This window comes from Helianthus annuus, chromosome 17, assembly GCF_002127325.2.
Source record: "Helianthus annuus cultivar XRQ/B chromosome 17, HanXRQr2.0-SUNRISE, whole genome shotgun sequence".
Lineage (NCBI taxonomy): Eukaryota > Viridiplantae > Streptophyta > Magnoliopsida > Asterales > Asteraceae > Helianthus > Helianthus annuus.
In genome coordinates this window covers 60,323,620-60,350,485 of record NC_035449.2, presented here as the reverse complement: position 1 = coordinate 60,350,485, position 26,866 = coordinate 60,323,620, and the positions used below count along the sequence as shown (strand labels likewise).

The 26,866-nt window shown below is 40.0% G+C and overlaps 1 protein-coding gene across 1 annotated transcript; it reads left to right on the top strand.

Annotated features, from left to right (window-relative positions):
* Positions 1–3,276: 3,276 nt before the first annotated feature.
* Positions 3,277–4,062, top strand: LOC110924330 (leucine-rich repeat extensin-like protein 5). Its single transcript, XM_022168350.1, has one exon. The coding sequence runs from the start codon at positions 3,277–3,279 to the stop codon at positions 4,060–4,062; it is 786 nt and encodes a 261-aa protein (XP_022024042.1).
* The last annotated feature ends 22,804 nt before the right edge of the window (positions 4,063–26,866 follow it).

Here is a 26,866-nt window from a genome sequence, read left to right as displayed (position 1 = left end):
ACTTTTGAAAGTATCTCCTTGGAAAGGAGTAGTACGATTTGGTAAGAAAGGAAAACTGAGTCCCAGATATGTTGGACCATTCCCAGTGATCCAACGAATAGGACCAGTAGCTTATCGTTTACAACTACCAGAAGAATTAGCTGGAGTACATGATGTGTTTCATGTATCCAATCTCAAGAAATGTCTATCAGACGAATCCCTGGTAGTACCTCTTCAAGATATAGAGGTAAATGAAAAGCTGAAATTCGTAGAGAAACCCCTACAAATAGAAGATCGGAAGATTAAGTTTCTCAAACATAAACGACTGGTGTTGGTCAAAGTCAAATGGGAATCCAAGAGAGGACCAGAATATACTTGGGAACTGGAATCAGAGATGAAGCGAAAGTATCCTCATCTATTTCAGTAAATCTCGAGGATGAGATTTTTCTTAAGGTGGGGAGGATGTAACAACTGCCACTAAAATCAATAATTAGGACGATAATTAGTTAATAAGGAAACCCTAATTAAGACACCCAATTAATTCTGCACTAGCCCTAAAATTTTCAGAATGATCGGAATCAGGATCAGGGCCCCTAAAACTCGAGGGGGGGGGTAAACCCTAGTTGATAATTATCTAAATTCAAACGTTGCAAACTTCTGATTGGTTGAAAATTTTGATTCATGTAAGCTACTCCCGTGCATGGCAAGTCTAGGACCTATAGGTATCCCTTACGGACCGTAAGGGATCAGGCTTACGGTCCGTAAGCATGGCCAAATTTTGGCTATAAATAGCCGACCTTGGGACTTGAACAGGGGACTTGGAACGACGTGAATAGCTTCTGTAGACGTCGAATTATAGCTGTAATACCACAATAAACACACACACGATCACGAGGTGCTGCCGCAATCAGGGTAATAACTCGATCGCTATTACGATTCAACGTCCGATCGATTATAACTATCCAACAATTGTCCGAGTGCTGCTCAAATTGAGCTTGTACTTCGTTATTCGTTGTGATTTCAACTTGAATGTTTGAGTGCTGTTCGAATTCGGACTATGCTCTGTCATTCGTTGTGAATCCATTGAATTGTTAAGTATTGCACTTGATAATAGTTGTGAGGGTTTAATCTCGTGAATTGACGTAACTGCTGAATTAGTTACTAATCCCGTTTGTGTGTGCATTGTTATTTAAATTAGGTTAGAAGGCTAATCAGTAAAGCTTATACTCTGCTCGTAAATCTGCAATGTGAGTCATTCCACTTTTATAAACTCTTTTCTCACAGTTTGTGAGTCAACTGTTTTACAAAACTCCAAGTTATTTTTAAAGTTATAATTACAGGGATTAAGTCTATGTAATCACCAAATTACAGCCGGTATGTGGGGTTTTGTATACATTACTTATTTCCCGTCACACTTGGACAAACGGGTGGCCAAGGGGTGATCTGACCACAGTCACAGACACCATTGGACAAATGGGCTAGCCAATGGATGGTCGAGTGACAAATACTGTGGGTAGTTGGTTTGATATCAGAAACATTGTAATTCCCCTTAATACTGTAGATTATAACAAATGTGTCGTTTTTAGTAAAATGAATGATTCACTCAGTATTTCCCCGTTGACAAAACCTTTTTCAAACATGTTTCAGGTGATATGGTATGAGCAAAGAAAAGTGCCGTGGAGCACTCCCAGCTTAGAAAAGTGGCTCAATGTAAATAAATAAATGAACATGTTTTGAAAATAAAGATTTCCCTGAGAAATCACAGTATTGTAAATTTTGGGAATTTATCCCTAAGTTATGAAACGAGCAGTTTAAATTATTGAAAAGATCCTGTTTTAAAAAGACTTCCGCTGTCGCCTAAATTAAATACCACGGGATTCCTGTCCCGCGGCTCCTGAAACGGGTCAAACCGGGTCGGGGGCCGTGACAGTATAATAATACCGCTTGGTCGGGTATAAAATCATTTAATCGGATTGTGATTAATAAATTTACATAACCCGTTTTAATCTGTCTTGTTTGAAAACATAAACATTGGGGGTTAATACGACCGTGTCCTGGATATCCTCGGCTTATTTCATTGAAAATGGCCACGACCTATGCACGGGGTGTAGGCATACACCTGACAGATGCAAATGCTAAATAATATATATAAACCCACATGTTGGGGATATCTCTTTTGTGGGTTCTATAAGTGGTGAGTCGGTTAATCACGACCGGCTTGCAACCGGCCCCAATTATATGACAAACATGTAAATCTGTATACAAGATTATCTTTAAATAATTGTCCCAAGTTATAAATGATTTGTGCCATGTGCACTTAAATCAATTTTCATAAATGTTTTCAAAAGAGTCGGTTAATTGTATTTACCAGTGTAAACTAACGTATTTTCTTAAAGACTGATTGACAGGTACCTCTCGTAATAGGTTGGAGCTATTAGGTGTCGTAAGTGGATCTTGCAAATCCATAGATACCTGAAGTCTGTTATTTTTATTTCTTTGTACTTTTATGATCCGCCTGTGGATCATATTACATTCCAGTCTGTATATTCTTTCACTCAAACACTCAGACATTATGGTATGTAATAGTTTATTTACCCAGCCTTCCGCTGTGCTATTATATTGTGTGTATTGACAATGATGACATCAACTACGTCACCATACTCCCCGCCGGGCCCACCGGTAATATGTGGAAATATCGGGGTGTGACAGGTTGGTATCAGAGCCAACATTGAGTGAATTAAACACTAACCTTTTGTGTTTGATCTCAATGACACAATAAGCACATTACTTAGACTTCCGAGTCTAGGCCAATAACCTAGGATTTTTTCTTAACTTTCCTTTGCTGTTTATATTTTATTTTGTTTTGTTTTTCTTGTTTTACAGGAATTTCAGTTACAATGCCACCAAGAGTTAGGGGTAGAGGAAAGGTCCCATGCGAGGGGGACCATCAGCAGGACCTTCACATCGACGCACCCCGTCTGCGTCATTTTCCAGTTCTGACTCCCGCGACCAGTGGGGCCACTCTTTCGAACCAGCGAGACACTCTGTCTTGTTGAGCTCATCACCTTCATTCCATCCATCATTCGGGCCGCCTGTTCCAGACGAGCCCCAGCATTCGCAACATTCTCAACACTCCCATCACTCCCATGAATCTCACCAAGCTTACCATTCGTTGCACTCTCATTCCTTCCATCATTCAGATTCTACCTACTCCCCGACACAGTTTAATCCGAATGATTATGTCAACGACTTTTTGGGCTACAACCCTTTGGGCCCTGAGGATCACTTCCTCATGAAATGGAGACGGACGACGACCCAAACCCAGAAATGCAAACCGGAACACCGGGCCACCCAATTAGCATCTCAAGCGGTTCCCCATTTCAGGGATCGCCGTACCGTGGGCCCGATTCATACCAAGAGAGGATGGCCGCGTATGATTGGTACTTTACTCCTTCGTACCATAACTCTCCTGCTCAACCTCCTTTGGCTGAACCTCAGCTTCAAGCAGTTTCACCTCCACCACTTCCTGTTGAGGAGCCGCCTCAACAACCACCTCAGCCACCTCCCAAGCCTCCGAGGCAAAGGAGGAATGCACGTATATCCGTGCAAGGAGGACCTCGTTTCAGTTCTCCTCAGGGTTCAAGTTCTTACCCTCCTATCCCCGAGGACCCCCAAATGGGTGGACCCTCGCACGCGGTGCCGGAGAACGATCCTCTGCCAGTTTCTTATGCACCACCGCCACCGCCAGTGGATTTCGACAACCCGATCCCGACTTACCCAGGTTCATCTGGATATAACCCATCAAGATACCCATCAGATTATGGAACTCATGATCCATATCTCACTGTTGCACAATACAATGCACTTTATCCTTCTTCTTACCCTCTAGTTTACCCAACTGGATATCCGGTGCAGGGGTATCAATACCCCCCATATCAGCAACCTCCTCCTTCCCAGCAGCAGGAAACTCAGGAGATCCTGCAAAGGTTAGACAGGGTTGAAAAGGAGGCAAGTGAAACTAAGAAGAAGCATAGTAGCTTTCTCAAGGGCCTTGCGAGCCTTATTAAGGGCAAGAAGAAATAGGAAGTTGTTTAATGTACTTTGTATTTTATTTTCAGTCAAGTCCCTGTGAGGACATTTTATTTTCAGTACTTGGTCCATGCGAGGACTTATTTTCTGTTTCTGTAGCCCCTGCGTGGGCAGTGTGTTTCTTTTTAAGACCCGTTTAGGGCACCCTGTAATAGTTAATGTTTTAATGAAATTTCTTTGGGTTTTATATACTTTATTACATCATCATGCTTTATTCTTTCAATTTATAATTGATCCGCCAAAGTAATTCTTAGAGGTATAACCTAGCCAAAATATTAAATGGCTATGATGGTACAACCTTTTTAAGATAGTAAATCCTTGTTAACATCTGAAAATATGTTAATATTCCTGGCTGTGCGGTACGAGAAACCACATAAGCTTCCAAAATGTACTTGGATTTTTCCAAGTCACTTATGTATAACCTATATGAACAATGCGAATCATGGCAAATAAACATGAATATGATGTATACACCAAAACATCCATTAGAGATGTATGCTTATAAGCAAAGGTGTAATAATGACAATGATAGTTTTATTTTATAAACTTCTTGTCAAAAAGGGGATGAACTATGTTCGACCCCTAACAAGATCACTAATCCAAGAGATCAATGATTGTATTTTAATCGTCCTTGTGACAAGGCCTTTTGTGCCATTTAAATGTCCTTCGAGACGAGCCTTGTGCTAAATGAAAATGTCTTCATGACATTGACAGTGTGATTTATATCCTCTGTCTAATAAATAAAAAGGATTATATCCTATAAATTGCTTATTATGGTTCTATTATAGCCTAGGCAAATTATGATTTAATTAACTTATTTAAGAATGGTCTATATGGTTTAATAATACTATGACCATCTGATCATCAAGGTGATGATTCATTATATAATTTAAGTATCATCATTGTTTGATATAGTATTCAAATGGCTGGCTCGGATGAAGCAAACAGTCATCCTGCAGAAGGCAACAACACCAGGATTAATATCACTGGTGCCGAACTGAAAGCAATGATCACCGCAGCAGTTGCTCAGGCTGTGGATGCTAAATTTAAAGAGCTGAGTGTTGTTCGGTCTAAAACTCATTCAAAGTCCCATTCTCATTCGCATACACTGAAGAAAGATGAGTCTCAGCACTCATCTAATCAGAGAAGTGAACCACAGAAGCAGACTGTCTTTGAATCTACTCCCAAGCACACCAAGGGTTGTACCTATAAATACTTTGTCTCCTGTAAACCGAGGAATTTTACAGGAGAAAAGGGAGCGATCGATTGCATGAAATGGTTGGACGAGATGGAGACTATGATAGACATCAGCGGATGTGCTAAAGAAGATATAGTTATGTTTGTATCTCAATCCTTCAAGGGCGATGCCCTCACGTGGTGGAAAGCTCTAGTGCAGTCCACTGGAAAGGTTCACTGGTACAATCTGTCATGGGAAAAGTTTGTTGATTTGGTGAAGGACACTTATTGTCCTCAATATGAAGTCGAGAGGATAGAAACTGATTTCCTCACCTTGGCAATGAAGGATCTGGATTGTACATCCTATGTGACTAGCTTCAACTCGATGTCGAGGCTTGTGCCATACTTAGTCACCCCTGAACCCAAACGCATTGCGCGTTTCATTGGTGGTTTGGCTCCTGAAGTAAAAAGGGAATGTTAAGGCCTCTAAGCCAGCCACTTATAGATCTGCTGTGGATCTATCTTTGTCCCTCACTCTGGATGTTGTGAGGAATAGGGCAAAGAAAGCTACAGATGATGGGAAGAGGAAAAGAGAGGAAGACAAGTCTCCTCAGTCGAACAAAAAGAGCAAGGGGAACTCTGGTTCCAAAAAGGGGCAGTCAAATGACAGGCCAAGGTGCAAGATATGTCACAAAAGGCACTTTGGAAAGTGCAACCAAGACCCACAGGCCAAACCATGTTGGATCTGCAAGAAGAAAGGGCACAAGTCTGTTGAGTGCCGAAATATCAAAGATGCAACTTGCTATGGTTGCAATGAAAAGGGGCACATCAAGACCAATTGCCCTAAGAATGCTAAGAAGCCCGAGGAGGCAAAGAAAACAATGTGAGAGTCTTTCAGATGAATGCAAGGGAAGCGGTGAACGACGAGAACGTCATAACAGGTACCTTCCTCATCAATAATAACTATGCTAGAGCCTTATTTGATTCCGGTGCTGATAAGTCTTTTGTAGATCATAAGTTCTGTAAGATATTAAATTTGCCTATTAAGACTCTAGACATAAAATATGAGGTAGAGCTTGCCGATGGTACCTTAGAAACAGCTTCCACTCTTCTTGATGGATGTTCTATATCCATTAAGAATTATCCTATCCCGCTATCCCTCTTACCAATGAAATTGGCTGGGTTTGATATAGTTTTAGGCATGGATTGGTTGTCGCATAACCAAGCCCAAATTGCCTGTGATAAAAAGCTAATTGTTATCAAAACCCCTTCCGGCGAATCAGTCACTATTCAAGGAGATACGCAATATGGATTGCCTAGCAATGTGTCTATTCTCAAGGTATCGCAGTCTTTGAAGGATGTGTCATTTACATGGCACAAGTGACCGTGAATGATCCGAAGCCTAAGATTGAAGACATTCCAATCATCTATGAGTATCCTGACGTCTTTCCTGACGAGTTACCTGGATTACCTCCTAAGAGGCAAGTAGAGTTCAGGATAGACATTCTACCAGGATCTGCACCTATTGCACGAGCTCCTTATCGTCTAGCACCTACGGAAATGAAAGAGCTCAGGACTCAACTTGACGACTTACTAGAGAAAGGTTTTATTCAACCCAGCTCTTCGCCTTGGGGAGCTCCAATACTGTTTGTAAAGAAGAAGGACGGATCAATGCGCTTATGCATTGATTACCGTGAATTGAATAAGGTAACGATCAAGAATCGTTATCCTTTGCCCAGGATCGATGATTTATTCGATCAACTCCAAGGGGCGAGCTATTTCTCGAAGATTGATTTGAGATCTGGGTATCATCAACTTAAGGTAAGAACTGAAGATGTACCAAAGACAACATTCAGGATGAGATATGGACATTTTGAGTTTTTAGTGATGCCTTTCGGGCTCACTAATGCGCCTGCAGCATTCATGGACCTCATGAATAGAGTCTACAAACCATACTTAGATAAGTTTGTTATTGTCTTTATAGACGACATACTTATCTATTCTCGTAGCCAAGTTGATCACGAGAAGCACCTTCGATGTATCCTAGGATTGCTTCGACAGGAGAAGTTGTATGCTAAATTCTCCAAGTGTGAGTTCTGGCTTTGTGAAGTCCAATTCCTTGGACATGTTGTTAGTGAGCGTGGTATCCAAGTAGATCCCGCCAAAATAGAAGCCGTTATGAATTGGGAAGCACCGAAGACGCCTACAGAAATTCACAGCTTTCTGGGTTTAGCTGGATATTATAGAAGATTCATTGAGAACTTCTCGAGAATAGCTGCACCATTAACTTCTTTGACCCGTAAGAATGTGAAATTTGACTGGGGTCCAAAGCAACAAGAATCCTTTGAGATTCTTAAGCAAAAGTTGAGCAATGCTCCGGTATTATCTTTACCTGAAGGAGTAGAGGAGTTTGTCGTATAATGTGATGCTTCATACACCGGTATGGGATGTGTACTTATGCAGCGAGGTAAGGTGATCGCCTATGCATCACGACAACTAAAAGTGCATGAAAAGAATTACACCACCCACGATTTAGAATTGGGTGCCATTGTATTCGCACTAAAGTTGTGGAGACATTATTTGTATGGAACTAAATGTGTGATCTACTCGGATCACAAATGTCTCCAACACTTGTTGTAACACCCCAGTGTTTCGAAAGTCAAAGTCAAAGTCAAGATTGAAGTCAAAGGAGGAAAAGATTGCTAATTGCAATATGTCTCTCCTTGCTCAATTCCTGTTTTGACTTCTTTGACTTATAGTTAGTCTATTTTATGTTTTACGTTAGTTGTATTATGTGGAGTAATTAATTAAAATCGCAGTAATCGAATATTTATCGCTACGAATCGCTTTACAACTGTGAATAATAGGAAGTAACAATGCGATAAAGTTAACTAAACGATAGTCGAACTAATCTAATCAACATCGCGCTCGCAAACTCGAATTACGCATTTTGGTGAATATTATACGTGTGTGTGTGCCTTATGTGTTACTTGTGCATGTTTATTTATGTTATGTGTGGTAATCAATCGAATCACAATCGAACTCAATCGAACCCAATCGCAAACGCTAAACGAATACGAAACAAGGATGATTATATGTTGATATAATATGATAATTAGTGGAGAAGAGACAGCGCGCGATATGAGTGGTTGGGATTAAAAGTAATTTGACTAGGAAACTCTACCGCATCGCAACGCTCGCAATCAAAATCGAAATACCAAAAATCGTTGCATCAAACACTCAAACTAGGCGACCGATCGATCAGGCTATCCGCCGATCGACCAGCCGTCCGAACGGACTGCCGTCCGATCGGACAGGCTGTCTGATCAAGCTGCCTGGCTGATCGGTCAGCCCTTTCCTCTTTAGGTAACCCTATAAATACCCCTTGTCACTCTCCAACTTACTACTTTTGGCAAGTGACGTCCGACCAGCTCGTGTTCCTCACCTTTTCTCCGATTTCTCTCAATTCCGGTAAGATCTCGACCTAAATCTTGTACATTCTTGATCTACACGCACTCCTTCACCTTTCTATCTTTTGAATCTTAACTTTTAATCGTGAAATCACTAGATTCGAGGTGTTCTAGGATGATGTCATCATGGTGTTCTTGAAGAACTTCATGTTTTGGCCTCAATCCACCGAGAACAACTTAGATCTAACCGATTTCCACATAAACAAACAAAGATCTCTAACAGATCTAAACATTTTCACAAAAGAAAGGATTGAAAGATGGTTTTTCAACTTTCTTTCAACTCTTTTACACTCAATGCCCTCAAAACCGATAGAATCGAAACTTGTGCCGACTTACTACCCGATCTGTGGTCGTGTTAGCTCAAGATCCGGATTCTATCCACGAGGTTCACCGATTTCGGGTTAGACGAGAAACACCGTCCGAACCGTTCGCTAATCGGATTAAGGTGATTCTTGTCCGATCAGGAGAACCAAGTAATGACAAGGTTCCTGTCGTTTAACTCGTTATCCAAATACCACGATAAAACTGCAAGCAATCAAAAACAACTAAGTGTAAGACGAATGGAACGACCAGGACGGGGTGCCATCCGATCGGATTGCTGTCCGAACGGACAGCCACCCGAACGGCCGGACAGCCGAACGGTTTGCACCATGGGTCCCACACTAAACCACTTCATCTAAAGTTTGAGTATTGAATGAACTGCTAACCGATCGGATTGCCATCCGATCGGATTACTCTTCGGATCATGAGATACTTGAGCTTTAACACTTAACCGATTTTTCAACATGTTCAATGCACTAGGAATGCCACCCGATCGAACTGCTGTCCGATCGAGTGACATCCTGCTGAGAACTTGTTCTTGCTGAAGTACCCGCCAAAGGGTTGCCGGCCGATCGAACGACCGTCCGATTGACCGACCTGAAAGGTAAAGATACTTCAATGTTTTCAAATGCTACAACAAAAACTTCAAAAGTCAAACCATCATATACAAACACATCCTTCCCAAAGGAAGAAACAATCCACTCGAACAGTCATCCGATCGGACTACCGTCCGACCGGACAACTGTCCGAACGAACTGTCGCATGCACGGCCAGCCGACCGATCGGACTGCCATCCGATCGACCAGCTGACCGACCCATCAACACTTGTTTCCGTTTTACGCATTACTTATCGTCGTACCATCGAACTATTCAGCTAACCCTACTCTCAAACGCTCCCTTCAATCCATCAACCGCTGTGAGTATACTCGATCCCTTTTTGCTTTATACACTTTTGGGTGTTACATACGTTACTTATACAAAATCACAATCAAACACACTACGCAATACTTTAAACGCTAACCGTTACCGCATGTATTACGTGACTTAATGAATGCTTGTTTGTTATGTTTACACATGGAATGCTGTCTACCTGCCTTAACGACGATAGTACTATAGTTTGGACTTAGCACCCGTTCACACGGGGGTTGTTAAGGACAATTATTTGCATGGATTACGGTGGTGATCATGTATTACAAACTGCCTTGGGCAGCCAACCCGCAATCATTGGTATCGATAGGTCCATGTCGATAATTAACATGCTTCGTTTTCCTCTGTGTACGTGCTGGTTATGCGTAAACTATTTCGAACTCTATATGCTATTATCAAACTTGTATGCTCACCCTTACACTATGTGTATTGAATTTTATTTTAACGTATGTGACTGGTATTTAGGATGCTTATCTGCTAGGAAAGCAAGGCTAGAATAAGTTTCTAGAGGCCAACAAATAGTTTTCTGTACTAATGTAATCAGGAGTCTCTAGAAGCAGATAAACAATTGCTCTATTTGAAAATATGAGTTGTCGGAATAGAACTATTTGCCTAGATTTTGTCTGTAATAATTTGTTTACCTTTTGAGGCATGGTATGGGACATGTTACTTTAAATTGATTAGTAATGATAGTTGTTATGGAAACTTCTGGACAATCTGTTTCGCTCAGTGCCATGCCCCGATGATTTCGCCATCGGTTGGGGTGTGACACTTGTTCAATCAAAAATAGCTCAATATGAGACAGCGCCGTTGGATGGAAACTCTAAATGACTATGATTGCGAGATACGCTACCATCCAGGTAAAGCGAACGTGGTCGCTGATGCTTTAAGCCGAAAGGAAAGAGTTAAACCAATCAGGATCAATGCCAAGAGCACTGAGTTGAAGAATAGTCTGAATGAAAGGCTATTAGCTGCACAGAAAGATGCTGTTTTGGAAGTTAACCTTCCAAACAAAAATTTGGGTGTAACTGCTGAGCAGTTAGCACCTGGCAAGGATGGAATCCTCAGAATGAATGGAAGAATTTGGGTTCCTATTCAGGGAGGACTTCGAGATGTAATCCTCCATGAAGCCCACAACTCCAAATACTGAGTTTACCCTGGAGGTGACAAAATGTATCAGGATTTGAAGGCTAATTATTGGTGGATAGGTTTGAAGAAATCTATTGCCACACATGTAGCTAAGTGCCTGACTTGTGCTCAGATTAAAGCTGAACATTAAAAGCCATCAGGTCTGTTGCAACAGCCAGAACTTCCCACATGGAAGTGGGATATGGTAACTATGGATTTTATTACCAAGTTACCTAAAACAAAGCATGGAAATGATACCATATGGGTTATAGTTGATAGACTGACTAAGTCAACACATTTCTTACCCATCAAGGAGACTCATAGCTCCGACAAATTAGGCCAGTTATACGTGGATAAGATTGTGTCTCTTCATGGCGTACCGGTGTCTATTATCTCTGATAGAGATACTAGATACACCTCCCACCTTTGGAAAAGTTTCCAACAATCTTTGGGCATACGATTGAATTTTAGTACTGCTTACCATCCTCAGACTGATGGACAGAGTGAGCGTACAATTCAAACTTTGGAAGACATGCTTCGTGCATGTGTTATTGATTTAGGTGGTAGTTGGGATGATCATCTACCTTTGATCAAGTTCTCCTATAACAATAGCTACCATACAAGCATTCAAGCTGCGCTTTTTGAGGCATTATATGGTAGGAAATGCAGAACGCCTGTCTGTTAGGCAGAAGTAGGAGAAGCTCAATTATCAGGACCTGATATAGTCCTTGAAACAACGGACAAGATTGTCCCGATTCGTGATTGCCTGAAAGCTGCCAGGGATAGGCAGAAAAGTTATGCTGATAAGAGGCGAAAACCTCTAAAGTTTGAGGTTGGCGATAAAGTCTTACTGAAAGTATCACCCTGGAAAGGTGTGATGCGTTTTGGTAAGAAGGGCAAGTTAAGCCCTATGTATATTAGACCATTCGAGATTATTGAATGTGTCGGCAGTGTAGCTTATAAGCTAAACTTGCCTGAGGAGCTGAGTGGAATTCATAATGTGTTCCACATTTGTAATCTCAAGAAATGTCTAGCTGATGAATCGCTAGCTATGTCTCATAAAGACATACAGATTGATGAAAGCTTGAGATTTGTTGAAAGACCTATATCGATCGAGGATCGACAGGTTAAAAAGCTCCGAAGAAAGCATGTGCCTATAGTAAAGGTCAAATGGGATGCCCGTAGAGGTCCCGAATATACGTGGGAAGTCGAGTCCACTATGAGACAGAAGTACCCTCACTTATTCCCGTAAATCTCGGGGTCGAGATTTCTTTTAAGGGGGTGAGGATGTAACACCACATAAAAACGTGTCCAATTATGTATAGACACGTGTCCTAAACTCTAAATATGTGAAACATTGAGTTTGAAGGACTAAAGTTGACAAACAGTGAAAATATGTATGCGAAGGGACTAAAAGTGTCAACATGCCAAACTTGAGCCTCTTAACGACCATACGTGAAGAATATATTCTTAAACGAGTGATTAATTGGATATAAGAAGCCGTTGGTGAAAATAATTGGAAGATTATAAAACTGCAAGGGTTAAACATGTCAACATGTTAATTCTGACCTCTGAGTGACCTTTTAACGAACCCGAGGCTTCAAAATATTCAAATATACTCTCAAGAATAAGTGATAAAAATTTCACGTGGTTTCTAGATCGTTAAGCAAGTTTTCAAGACTTTGGGCTATAACTGTCAACTTGATGAAACTTGCATTTATAGTGATATTTAACGAAACCGAGCCTAACAAAGTTTGTTTATACATCCTTGAGCCTCAACAAACTAACTATAAGGGCCTTACATGTCAAAAAGGAGGTTAAATAGGGTTTAAATTGATCAGGGACCAAACCTGCCATTTCAGAAACTTGTTTAACCTGTTTCCCGGTTCCAGGCGGGCCGCGTAAGCCCAAGCAGACATCTACGGGGGCCGCGTAGAAGTCCCCAGCTCAGAAAAACCTGCCAGGTACGGGTTATCAGCTGTTGCATGGCCTTAACTTCATTTGTATCGATCCTAGGGGCTGTTATACGGTTTTATAAATCAACTAGGACACCTGGAGTGATCTTAGGATGTCCCTTAACATCTGGAAGTGATCAAAACTCTTGGAAATCACTATATAAAGAGCACTAGTGTATTGTTCTTATATACATAAGTTGCAACAACTTCAAAGGAACTCATATCTGGAGCTTGCAAGGATTAGGAGAAGATTTTGAAGTGTAGAAAAGATAGCAAGGACCCTAAGTAAGAGTTTAATTATCTGCTTAGTCGTTTTAGTTAGCTTAATTACCGAAAAGTCAAACTTGTCATAATTTAGATTTGACTTTCGTTTTAATCTCATATGGTCCAGCCACTGACTGAAACGAAAGTGGTTATGGAACCATATTAATGTAGGCGATTAACCCTTAAAAGGGCACCTCTTAATTATTTCGTTTGACTAGTTAATTGTCGGGTCAAACTAGTTTGACAAAAAGTCAAACTGGACAGAATGTTTAAAAATGTTTTAAATTAATAAAACAGAGATTCTAAATTATATTTTAACATTCTAATGACTTGGTAATTAATATTAGAACATGTTTTATCAGTCCTAACTCGGCAATTAACAGTCTAAGGTCAGTTTATAACCGAAAGTCGCAAAAGCTTGACTTTTGCTTTGACTTTCAGTTCTGACCCATTTAAGCTTAATTCTCCCATGTTTTTAGCTTCCATTAGGACCACATTACTCAGTAGTATAACCCTCTGGAGTTATATTGCATGGTGCTTAGTAGTTTGGATTATATGCACTTGATTGTTAATATGCTTAAAAATGCCATAAATGCCCTTTTAACAGAGATTTTTAGAAATGTGAGTGGACAAAAACCTTTGCTACTGATATTTAGACTTGTCCCGAAAATTTGACATCAGTTTGAGGTCTAGATTAGGAGTTATGCTCAATATCGTAATTAAGAAGCTTTTTATTAATTAAACGGCATAATTAGCATATAACCTATTTAAACCCAAATTTTGATACCAAACTTTTTACCCAATGATGTAAAATAATATTTTGGGATTTTTAAAGATTTTTATTTATTTTTAAGCTGAGCATAACATAGAGTTCTAGCTTTGATTCGGTAAATATCGGTTATACCCTTTTCTTGAATAAAATGAGTTTTTCATAACATTTTGATACCAAACTTTTTGCTACTAATTTTATATGATAAATAAAATATTTTGAACTTTATAAACTGATAAAAAACTAAGATTTCCTATTTTAACCCGAAAATCGCTTAAAACCGACTTTTAAGCGTTTTAAGCGCATAGTATGAGTTAAAACTATTTTTTGGCACATAAAACTTATTACCTACTGATGTTTTAAGTTAATTTATGTAATTAAACAGTAAGCCAAAGTTTTAAACTCAGAATTCTAATTTTGACCTTCAAAGCTTATGTGAAATTACCAAAATACCCCTACGATGCATAATTTGGTTATAAAAGATAAATTTCACATAAATGCAATACTCTACTGTTATAACTTATAAAAATACATATTTTTACTGATTCTATCAGACCCGAAACTCAGATTAATATTTGAGTAAATTACAACTTTTGTCCTTTATGTTTATATCAAATTGCAGGCGTTGTCCTTTAGAGCGAAAGTTTACGAGTTTTGTCCTTAACGTTTCAAAATCCTGCACATTATGTCCTTTAAGCCAAACCCATTTAGATTTTTGGTTAAATTTGGTCACCCAAGGGCACTTTAGCCTTTTTACCCCATTTACTTAATAGTATTTAAAATATAAAACAAAATAATTTAAAATATTATTATTATTTTAACTATATATATATAGGGGGCCGCTAGAATGAGAACTACCTCGAGTTGTAAGAACCGCGAGAACTACTTGATCCGGGGCGAGGTGGACCAATTTTTTTTTTTCAAAAACGTAGATGCATGTATTATAAACACATTCGTAAAAAAAAAATTTTAAAAAAATGCCGTGCGTGTAGTTTTTTACACCACAAGTTTGTGGTTTACGAGTTCCGTAAATTTAGGGAACTACTAAACCACAAACTTGTGGTGTAAAAAACTACACGCACGACAATTTTTTTTTAAAATTTTTTTTACGAATGTGTTTATAATACATGCATCTACGTTTTTGAAAAAAAATTTTGTTCCACCTCGCCCCGTACGGTGTGGTTCTCGCGGTTCTTACAACTCGAGGTGGTTCTCATTCTAGCGGTCCCCTATATATATATATATATATATATATATATATATATATATATATATATATATATATATATATATATATATATATATATATATATATATATATATATATATATATATATATATCTAACCACCATCAGCCCCACCCTTCACCGTCACCACCACCACCACCCTCCACCTCCGCCACCACCACTTTCCACCTCCACCTCCGCCTAACTATTGCTGTTTGACAAAAACGCACTCTCAATTAAAAAATAGCATGTTTTATCAAAAGACAATCCACTAAATAAAGCTAAAGTTTGGAACACAAATTTGGCACTTTGCCCTTTGCACTTCATTATTGTCTCAAAAATCCCTTTGAAACCTTTTCATTCACCGGAGTATATGAATCTCTTCAATAAAATTTGTTTGACTGTTTCGTTCAACTGTTGATTCACTTCATTGTTAATTTCCCCCTTCTTTACTTAATGTAAGCTTACTCTTATCCTCAGATTTCGTCCCATGTAGCCGATCGGAACCAATTGTCGCCGGATTTTTCATGGCCGTCGAACAAGGGCATGACCGACCTACAACCACACATTGAACCAGGTTTAAAACCACTATTGGTACCTACCCATGGCCGTCGATTGCTAGATCTGGAAGATAAAAATGGTTGGATGATGTTTGTTCATCACAGATCTAGCTAAATCAGGAGATGTAGGAGATTTGGATCGCTGGAAAACATAGGTTGGTCAATTGTGGCCGGAAATGGTGTCGGTTTTAGGTGGTGGTTGCTGGGCAAGGCGGTTTGAGGTGATAGTGTTTGAAGTAGAAAGAGATGAATAAGACTACAAGAGAAATGGAGAGATCTAGACAACCATCACCTGAGAGAGATAGTGAAAGATTCAGATGGGATATGGATTTTTATTTTTTAGTTTGTTACAACATACTCCCTTAACAACATTTTTTTACAAATAGCCCTTGAGAAGGTGAAATGACAACAATACCCTCATGTGCAAGGCACATGACCAAATTTAACCAAAAAATCTAACTGGGTTTGGCCTAAAGGACATAACGTGCAGGATTTTGAAACGTTAAGGACAAAACTCGTAAACTTTTGCGCTAAAGGACAGCGCCTGCAATTTGGTGTAAACATAAAGGACAAAACTTGTAATTTACTCTTAGTATTTAAACTCTTTTATAAACATTAAAATTACCAAAATGCCCTTATGGGACTTAACTTGGTTTAAATTACTTTTTGGGCATATATGTTAACATCCTACTGATGTATTAACATATTTTAAGCATAATAACAATTAAGACCTGTATATAATTCGTTTGGTTAATCGTTACGCGTTTATGCGTTCGAATCGGCTTATGTGACTAGTTTACATAAAATAGTCGAAACGGGCTTAACCTTATCATTAAATCCTCAAATTCTAGAATGTGATTTTTTTACCCATATTATACAAGTATCCAAGCTTGTCGGGTCTAAACCACATTCTATTTCGGTCTCCGCTTAATCTAGCGTTTAGAACCATAAGGTTTCTTTCTAGCTAGCCGGTCTAAGTCCTTGACTTAGCTAAAGGCCCGTTAGCATCCTAATAGGTTAATAAACCTTCTATACAGATTAAATAGCTTCCAGTAGAAGGTGCCATCAAAAAGCTTTAGGATTTTACTGCTGAGTTACTTTTCTCAATAGCTCAGGTAAATACTTTTAACTTATTTTGTCTTATACGGGTTTGGGATACGGTATAATAATACCGCTTGGTCGGGTATGAAATCATTTAGTCGGATTGTGATTAATAAATTTACATAACCCGTTTAATATGTCTTGTTTGATAACATAAACATTGGGGGTTAATTCAACCGTGTCCTGGATATCCTCGACTCATTTCATTTGAAAATGGCCACGACCTATGCACGGGGTGTAGGCATACACATGACAGATGCAAATGCTAAATAATATATATATAACCCACATGTTGGGGATAACTCCTTTGTGGGTTCTATAAGTGATGAGTTGGTTAATCATGACCGGCTTCCAACCGGCCCCAATTGTATGACAAACATGTAAATCTGTATACAAGATTATCTTTAAATAATTGTCCCAAGTTATAAATGATTTGTGCCATGTGCACTTAAATCAATTTTCATAAATGTTTTCAAAAGAGTCAGTTAATTGTATTTACCAGTGTAAACTGACGTATTTTCTTAAAGACTGATTGACAGGTACCTCTCGTAATAGGCTGGAGCTATTAGGTGTCATAAGAGGATCTTGCAAATCCATGGATACCTGAAGTCTGTTATTTTTGTTTCTTTGTACTTTTATGATCCGCTTGTGGATCTTATTACATTCCAGTCTGTATATTCTTTCACTCGAACACTCAGACATTATGGTTTGTAATAGTTTATTTACCCTGCCTTCCGCTGTGCTATTATATTGTGTGTATTGACAATGATGATATCAACTACGTCACGATACTCCCCGCCGGGCCCACCGGTAATATGTGGAAATATCGGGGTGTGACATTCATCCTCCTACCTCATGCTTGACCTATATGACTATATGAACATTATATAATACTTATATATTATCTAAATAATCGAACCTTTGATGATGAATTTGTGTTCATTTGTCAAAGTATTAGATTACATCATCTAAGACTTAATAACTTGTTATGATTCTAATGGGTAATTTACCCATGAAAGCATTCTAACCCTTGGGGTTTCATAGTGTCAAACAAGAATCATATGACTAGATGATTACTTTTGCATATGTACTTTCCATATTCCTTTTAAATTCCGAATCTCGACTCTAAACATACCTTGAACTTTAACCCTTATACATTCGTCCTCCCAATCTCAAACACTCGTCAACACTTGGATAATCGGAAGACTTAGCAATTTTGTGAGTATACTTGAACCCCCTTTTCGTTTACCACCTTTTTGTGTGTAACATGTTTATCTATGAAAACTTACACTTAAAATTTATTCTTAAATGCACAAACATTCCTTATACATGCTTGCATAATTGATTGCTTGATACTTTAAACTTGGGGTTATACGTTTTGTGTTAGACTTATCATTAACTTCGTACGAGCCTATCCTTGACATATATAGCGCTATAGGATTAACGCACTACCCGTAGACTTGAGGTTATGTCATGAGCTGTTGGTGCACTTGTGTCTGTACTTTGTCTGTATTCGGTCACGATGTAAACGATGTCCTTGTTAGTCATGTAAGTTTGACCAAGTCAACCGTCCTCCTGGTTTGACTTGGCAAAACAGTTAGTATATGGTTGTACAATGTCTGTGTCGAAGGTTGGACCATCGAAGGATTGCTTCTATCCTTCGATGACCTCGAAAGATATGCTTCGATGGACCTCGATAGATCATCCTTCGAGGTCCCTGTGAATCCTTCGATAGCAGTCTGATCGAAAGATGATCTTTCGATCAGTCATCCTGATCCTTCGACAAGACTTGCTGTGTTTGGGTATCAATACCCATGCAATGTGTTCACTTGTAGAGAGATGCACACAAACAGAAAGATACGAGAGATAGTGAGAGCATTCTGTCCAGAACACACACACACACTTTGAGAGTTTGCAAAACTGATTTGTAAACATTGTGCTTGTAACCGAACCTTTCATTCGTATTAATACAAGTGGTGTTAATCGGTGAACTTTGTGTGTATTGTGTTTGTGCTTGTTTAATCCCGGTTTGCATACTAGTTTGGATTCCGCACTTGCTAGTGTGTTAGCGTAACAAGGTTAAGGTTGAACCTCATCCTCCGAGGGACCTACAAGTGGTATCAGAGCTAAGGCTCTTTTCCTTGTTAAAACCGGGTTTGTTCAAGTTCTTGGTGTGTTTGGACACTTGGTTTAGTACTCGTTTTTGGTGGTTTTCTTGCATTTTTAAACATAAAAACGTGTTCTAAACCAACCGGGTGTGTTAAAAAGCGGGTTGGGTAACTTAAAACTTGTTTTTAAGATATTTGGTGATTTCCAGCCAAATTCCGGTATGTTCCGGTGACCGGACTTTCTGGATAAGACTTGCCATTTTGGGCATATTTTATTTGAAAATCTGAGTTGGTAGAGAAGTACAGTCTGATCATACTCTTTTGCCGAAAGTTGACTCTACCAACCCATCACCTTTTCACCAACATATCCTATCAGTGTCAGTTGTGTCAGTAGTGATCGAAGGATATCTTTCGATATCGAACGATCATCTTTCGATCAAGGGAGCTTCGATAGATAGTCATCTTTCGAGCAATCCTTCGAAGTTTGAAACTTATCCTTCGATCCAGGAATTTATTCGAAGGATATCTAGTCGAAAGATAAGGATATATTTTCGAAAGATAAGGATCTTTCAAATTGTGAATCTTTCGAGTTTGTGAATCTTTCGAAATCACTGTTCGAAATTCAACAGTGATCTTTCGAACACTGTTGATCCTTCGAACAAGTGTTGATCCTTCGATTGTGGTCTGTTTTAGTTCAACAAGTTTCTGTCTTTCGAGCTTGGATCTTTCGGCTGGTCACTTATAATCTTTTAGTTGTTTTGAGTGTTATTTTCAGGAATTCAATTTATAAAAGATGAATCCGAGTTGGTGGGGAACTCCGGCTCCAGACAGTGGAAAATACACCAGTACAGGTTCCACTCCCTCATGGTGGGGTACACCGGCTCCAGATAGTGGAAAGTACATGTGTACAAGTCTATCACCTTCATGGGCCGAGTCTCCGGTGTCTACATCTTCACAAGCAAATGCCATATCGTCAAGTCAATGGGCATTAGTATCGAATCAAACTCCGAGCATCCAAAGTATTTTATTGAGCGAAAGCGAAACCGGAAGTTTGAATCGACCTCCGAAGATGATGCATTTAAATGAATATTCGGGCTGGGTTGATAGATTCCGTACATACGTTCTTGGTCAAAACACCGAACTGTGGATACGTTTCACTACAGATTTCGATCAAGCTATAGAAGTTGCTGCTTCAGATACTGCTACGTTTGCAGATCTTCCTGAAGATCAAAAGAAAACGTATGATCTGGAAAAGAAAGCATACGCCATCCTCACTCAGGCGTTAAGCAAGGATATCTACCACCAGTTTGTCAGCTTCAAGACGACTAAGAAGTTGTGGGACGGATTGAAAACCAGAGGAGTAGGGAATGAAGCAACACGTCAATTGCGTCATGATCTGCTCAAGAAAGAATTTGACTGTTTCACATGCATGGATAAGGAGTCTTTGGGAGACATGACAAGCCGGTTTTATCATTTGCTTACTGAGTTGAATAATTTTGGTGTAGCGACAACTCAAGCAGAAGTGGTGAAGAAGTTTGCTGATGCTTTGCCTCCCCAATGGAGCAGTTTCTTGGAAATCCTGAAGTATAACGGAGTGTTGAGAACTACAACTATCAACGACTTCGTGCAGCTTTTGGAAAACAAGGATCAGGAGGAAACATTAAAGGCGAAGAGAGTTCCATTGCCACAAAATCCAGAAATGTATTATGGAACTTCGAGTACTTCGTCTGCAAGAACCGGTCCACATGCTCCACTACAAACGGCGTTTGTCACAAGCACGGATATGTATGGCAATCCAGTGCAAGTTCCTGTTAAGCCACCTCCCACCACAGACATGTATGGAAATCCAATACAACCACCACCTCCTCCTCCTGCTCAACAACAACGTGCGTGTTATGGAGGAACATCATCTGCTGGTCAACAATCAAAACCAAATATAGTCCAGCTCGACACTTCAAGCTTCTCTAAGGTCAGTGTAGAAGTAGCTAAGGAACACATGGAGCTACTTAACACTGTAGTGAGCGCGTACTGTGGGTTAATAGAAGGTCAGATTGGCAACATTAATCTGACACAAGAAGACTATCGGCAGATTGATAAAGAAGAGATGGACTTGATGGATATCAAGTGGGCCTTTGCTAGTGCTGTGAGAAGGGCAAAGGATTGGATGGAAAGTACTGGCAGAACCAGCTTGGAGAGTAAGAGAGACACCAAGTATGGGTTCGATAAACAGGAAGTGAAGTGCTTCAACTGTGGTGAACGGGGTCACTTTAAAAGGGAATGTACAAAGCCAGCACAGCACGGGAACCAAAACCCCTTCAGAAACCAAGGCAACCAGCAGAACCAGAACAGAAACAATGAGCGTACATTGGTGCCCGTCAACAACCAAACCAACCGGGCACTTGCAGTTCAGGTGGATGAAGGTTGTGACTGGTCAATCCAGTTGGGTGGTGATGCTCCCGATGGAACAGCATGTTTTGCTCAAGTTGTGAAGGATGTAGTTCACACCAGTGGTGGAGAATCTTCCGCCAATGGTGGTGAATCTTCTGAGGATGAAGACTCTTCGGGATATAGCAGGAGTTCAGATGAAGAATCCTCAAGTTCGGGCGATGATCATGTGGGTGAGACATCAAATGCAGCAATCGATGCAGATATTGATGAACTTTTGGGGGAAGCTGCAGCAGAAACTCAAAGAAGATCTATCTTGGTGGATCAAGCTGCTTATTCTTCGTCTTCTCTCCATTCAGCCTTTATGGCTAATGTCGACGGTTCATCAAGTCAGGTATGTGTCGATGAACCCACTGTTGATAATTGTGATGAATGTGATAGGTTGCATGCTAGATGTGCTGATGTAGAGAAAAGTATGTCTGAGTTGCAAGGCAAACATGATGCTTTACAAGCTAGTTTGTTTGACTTGCAAGACAAACATACTGCAGTGAATGAGAATTTGTGTAACTTGCAAAGTAAGCATGAAGCTTTGCAAGAAAAGTATGATGTGACTTTTATTCACAATCAGAAATTGACTGTGGACCTTTCCAAATGCACTGAAGCCAATATGTTTTATGAAAACCATGAAAAGGAGTTCAAATCGGTAATTGAAAAGTTAAAGAAAGATAAAACCGAGTTAACTAAAATGGTTTCCAGAAAACAAACTGACATTAATTTGTATATATCTCGCCTTGAGACAATGCAAAAAGAGATGGCTTGTGTAAAAACGGAAAGCGAGGCAATCCAACTCAAGTTAGATAGTTATTTGAGTTCTAGCTATGTGTTGGATCACATCATTGATGTCCAAAAAGAGAAAAGGGACGTCACGTGCATAGGCTATAAGAATTGTCCACCACCAGTGAGACATAATTATTTGCCATGCCGGATGAGGAGGACAGGGTGTTCTTTGAACCATCTGTGCCTCTAGATGTGAAAGAGTTTGCAGCAGGACTCGGATACCAGAAAGAAGTATCCTCAGATTCAGATGTGTCAGCAGATACATTTGTATCTGCTGAACTGAATCAGGATCCTCCAGTTGTGATTGAGGATGCTGATTCTTCTGATGATGAATCTGATGATACTGATTCAGCAAAGTCTGATGCGGTAGTTAAAAATGAGGACATACCTCTTGAGAATCATATTCTATGTGATCCTCCTGCAAAACCTGCTAAGACTGTTGCAATCAAGTCCTCATCTGCAGAAGAGTCGGAGAGTGTGAACTTGCTTTACACTCTTGTTGGTGATGATAAGATTTATTCAGACAAAGATTTTCCTATTAAGCATGTTAATCAATCCTTAATCAGTAAAGTCTTTGAGAATTCGACTAGTAAGTTTTTGGGAAAGAATGGACCACGTGTTACAGTTACACAGTGTCCTCCTATTCCAAAGGAAGAAATTCGAAAACAATATGGCAACAAGAAATTACCAACAGTGCAGAAACAGCAAAATCACACCAAGCCAAAAGGAAAATCACCGGCTCAAGCGCAAAAGAAGCCGAATCAGAAGAAAAACAAGAATGTAGACTTTGTGAAATCGACGGGAACGGACAAAATTGAAACGTTTGAAAATAAATCTAACTTAGATTTTGTCAAGAAAGCTACAGTTCTGAAAAGAAATGAACAAAACAGTTCAAAGCCTAGTACCTCGGGTTCACAAAGTTCAACATCATCGGCTAAACGATCACATGATACTTCGGGGTTTGTTGAACGAAGATCATGTTTTGAGTGTGGAACAATTGGACATATAATTAGAAATTGTCCATATCTTCATAAGCAAAAAGAAAAAGTTGATGTTCCCCGTGACCAAACTGACCGCAGGCAAACTGTTTCTGCAAAACAAGATCCCCGCCTTGTAAAAGAAAGGGAAAAGAAACAGAAACGCCAACAGGTCAAGAAAATTGAAAAGGCAATTAAAACCGATGTGGTTAACAAAACATCTGTTTCTGTAAAACCAGACAATTCAAAAACTTCAGACAATCATGAAGTTAAAATTTTAAAGAACAACACTGGTAAAACAAAACAGACCTGGAAACCAAAAACGGTTAATGAATCAGGGGGAACATCACAATTCACCAATCATCAAAGACAAGAAGTTATTGTTATTGATGAAAATGGAAGACCCAAGACCACAATGGCTTGGGTCCCCATCTCCAACTAATCAATTGAGTTCATGTGCAGGGTGTTCCAGGAGGAACTATCAGTAGTCATTGGATTGTTGATAGTGGGGCATCCAGGCACATGACAGGCGACATGAAGCTTCTCTACGACGTCAAATCTATTAGAGGAGGTTATGTTGCTTTTGCTGGAGATAAGGGAGGTTATATAACGGGTGAAGGAATGATATCCAACGGGATTGTCAGCTTTGACAAGATCAACTTTGTGCAACAACTTGATCACAATCTTCTTAGTGTTTCTCAAATCTGTGACAAGCAGTTCTCGGTACACTTTGATGCAAATGGATGTTATGTGCTGAAGCCGGGCTTCAAAATTCCAAAAGAATGGATTCTCTTGTCAGCTCCAAGGATAAATGATTTGTATGTCCTTGATATGAGCCAAGCTATTACTACGTCTGCACAAGCAACTTGTTTCATTTCCAAAGCCACAGAAAAAGACACTATCTCTTGGCACAGACGAATGGGTCACATTCACTTACGCAAAATGAATCATTTGGTTTCAAATGAATTGGTGAATGGTGTTCCTCTCAAAAATTTCCATCTTCAAGACGTCTGTGTTTCGTGCCAGAAAGGAAAGCAAACTAAGAAGAAGCACCCTACTAAGAAGATCAACACGGTGGCAGTCCCTCTTGAGCGTTTGCACATGGATTTGTTCGGTCCTGTCAAGCACAAGAGTATTCGGGGTGATCAATACTGCCTCGTGATTACTGATGACTATTCAAGATTTTCTTGGGTGGCGTTCATGGCACACAAGAGTGAAACCTTTGGCATTATCAAAAACTTGATCATTCAGATTGAGAATTTGTATAAGTTGAAGGTTAGGCGGATACGTAGAGACAATGGTACTGAATTTAAAAATCATGCCATGGCGGAGTTTTGCACTTCAAAGGGTATTCTTCATGAGTTTAGTGCAGCTTATACTCCTCAACAAAATGGCGTCGCTGAACGTAAGAACCGCACATTTATCGAGACTGCTAGGACAATGTTGGTAGAGTCGCAGTTGCCCATTCCATTCTGGACTGAAGCTGTGGCCTCTGCATGTTATACATTGAACCGAGTCCTTACAGTCAAAAGGCACAATAAGACCTGCTTTGAGCTTCTTCAAAAACGGAAACCAGATTTGTCTTATCTTGAACCGTTTGGAGCTCCATGTACAATCATCGATCCTAATGGAAAGTTTGGGGCAAAAGCAATTGATGGATACTTTCTTGGGTATGCCACCCCTAACTTACGAGTCTGGAATCTAGAGACTAAAAGGGTCGAGGAATGGTCTGAGGTCAGAGTACAAAGGCACACTTTGCCAGTCAAATGTCCTGGTCAGCCTTGGATGTTTGAGTACGATGACTTTTTCAATTCGATCAATGTTGAAGCCGTTGAAGAAAGTGCTGCGGCAAGGATGTTTTTCGAGAGTGACAATGCAACAGTTTCACCGGTGGTTCGTCCAATTCTTGTCAATCAAGAACCATCTTCGGTGAACAATAATACTCTCGACAATGAGGATTTTCACGATGCTGCCGAATTGAACGAATCTTCAGAGGATGATGAATTTCTAGATGCAGATCAAGAAGCTCCAACAACAGCAGTTCATGGTACTTCAGAGAGTACTCCTCCAGTGGATACCCATAGAACAGCTGAGGCTACTGCATCATCCTCTTCGTCAATTCCGGGCATTGACTTAGTTGTTGATCTCAATCTCAACAACCTGGGTATAAATATTCCAGTTCCAGATAATCCAGAAACAAGGATTCATAATACCCATCCTCAACAAAACATCATCGGAAATGTGCAAAGTGGCATTCAAACAAGAAACATGTTGCGAAACAACAACAATGCAGGCCTGTATGCAGCTATTCGAGAATCCGGGCAACAAAATGATTGGTCTTTCGCGTGTTATGTCTCACAGGAAGAACCAAGAACTTGGAAAGAAGCCTTGAAAGATAACTCTTGGGTTGAAGCAATGCAGGAAGAACTGCAACAATTCCAGAAGCTGGGTGTCTGGAAACTCGTAGAGAAACCTGCTGAATACAAGAAGATTGGTACCCGTTGGGTTTTCAAATGCAAAAAGGATGACCGCGGAGTTGTTATCCGGAACAAAGCACGTTTAGTTGTTCAAGGTTTTCGTCAGATAGAAGGAATCGACTACAACGAAGTCTATGCACCTGTTGCACGTCTGGAAGCTATTCGGATCTTTCTGGCTTATGCCTCATTCAAAGGATTCAAGGTTTACCAGATGGACGTAAAAAGTGCATTCTTACATGGTGTGGTTGAAGAAGAGGTATATGTCGAACAGCCTCCAGGTTTCGAAGATCCTATCCATCCCGATCGGGTTTGGTTGCTCAACAAAGCTCTCTATGGTCTTCATCAAGCACCACGAGCTTGGTATGCAACCTTATCAAACTATCTGCTGGAGAACGGTTTTCGAAGAGGTCTTATCGACTGTACTCTTTTCATCAAAGAACAAGATGGAGATCTTCTTCTGGTACAGGTATACGTTGATGATATTATTTTTGGTTCTACTAATGATGTCTTGTGTAGGAATTTCGAGCGCATTATGCAGGATAAATTCGAGATGAGTGCTATGGGGGAAATGACCTTCTTCTTGGGCCTACAAGTACAACAAACTGAGTCTGGGATATTCATCCATCAGACTAAATATGTTGGTGACATCTTGAGCCGGTTCCAGATGTCTGATGCAATGCCCATTGGTACCCCCTTGCCGACAAATCACGGAATTACTCCAGACTTGAAGGGTGAAGCTGTTAGCCCCTCATACTATCGCGCAATGATTGGATCTCTTATGTACCTCACAGCATCAAGACCAGATATAATGTACCCAACGTGCCTGCTTGCCAGATATCAAGTCAACCCGAAGGCCTCACATCTTGCAGCTGTAAAAAGGATTTTTCGTTATTTGAAGGGTTGCCCTGACACCGGTCTATGGTACCCTAGGGATAATAACTTTGAATTGGTCGCTTTCAGTGATTCTGATTTTGGCGGATGCAAAATCGACGGCAAATCCACAACGGCTGGATGTCAGTTTTTAGGAAATCGCCTAGTCACATGGCAGTGCAAGAAGCAGACTTGTGTGGCTGCATCAACATGCGAAGCTGAATACATTGCTGCCTCAAGTTGTTGC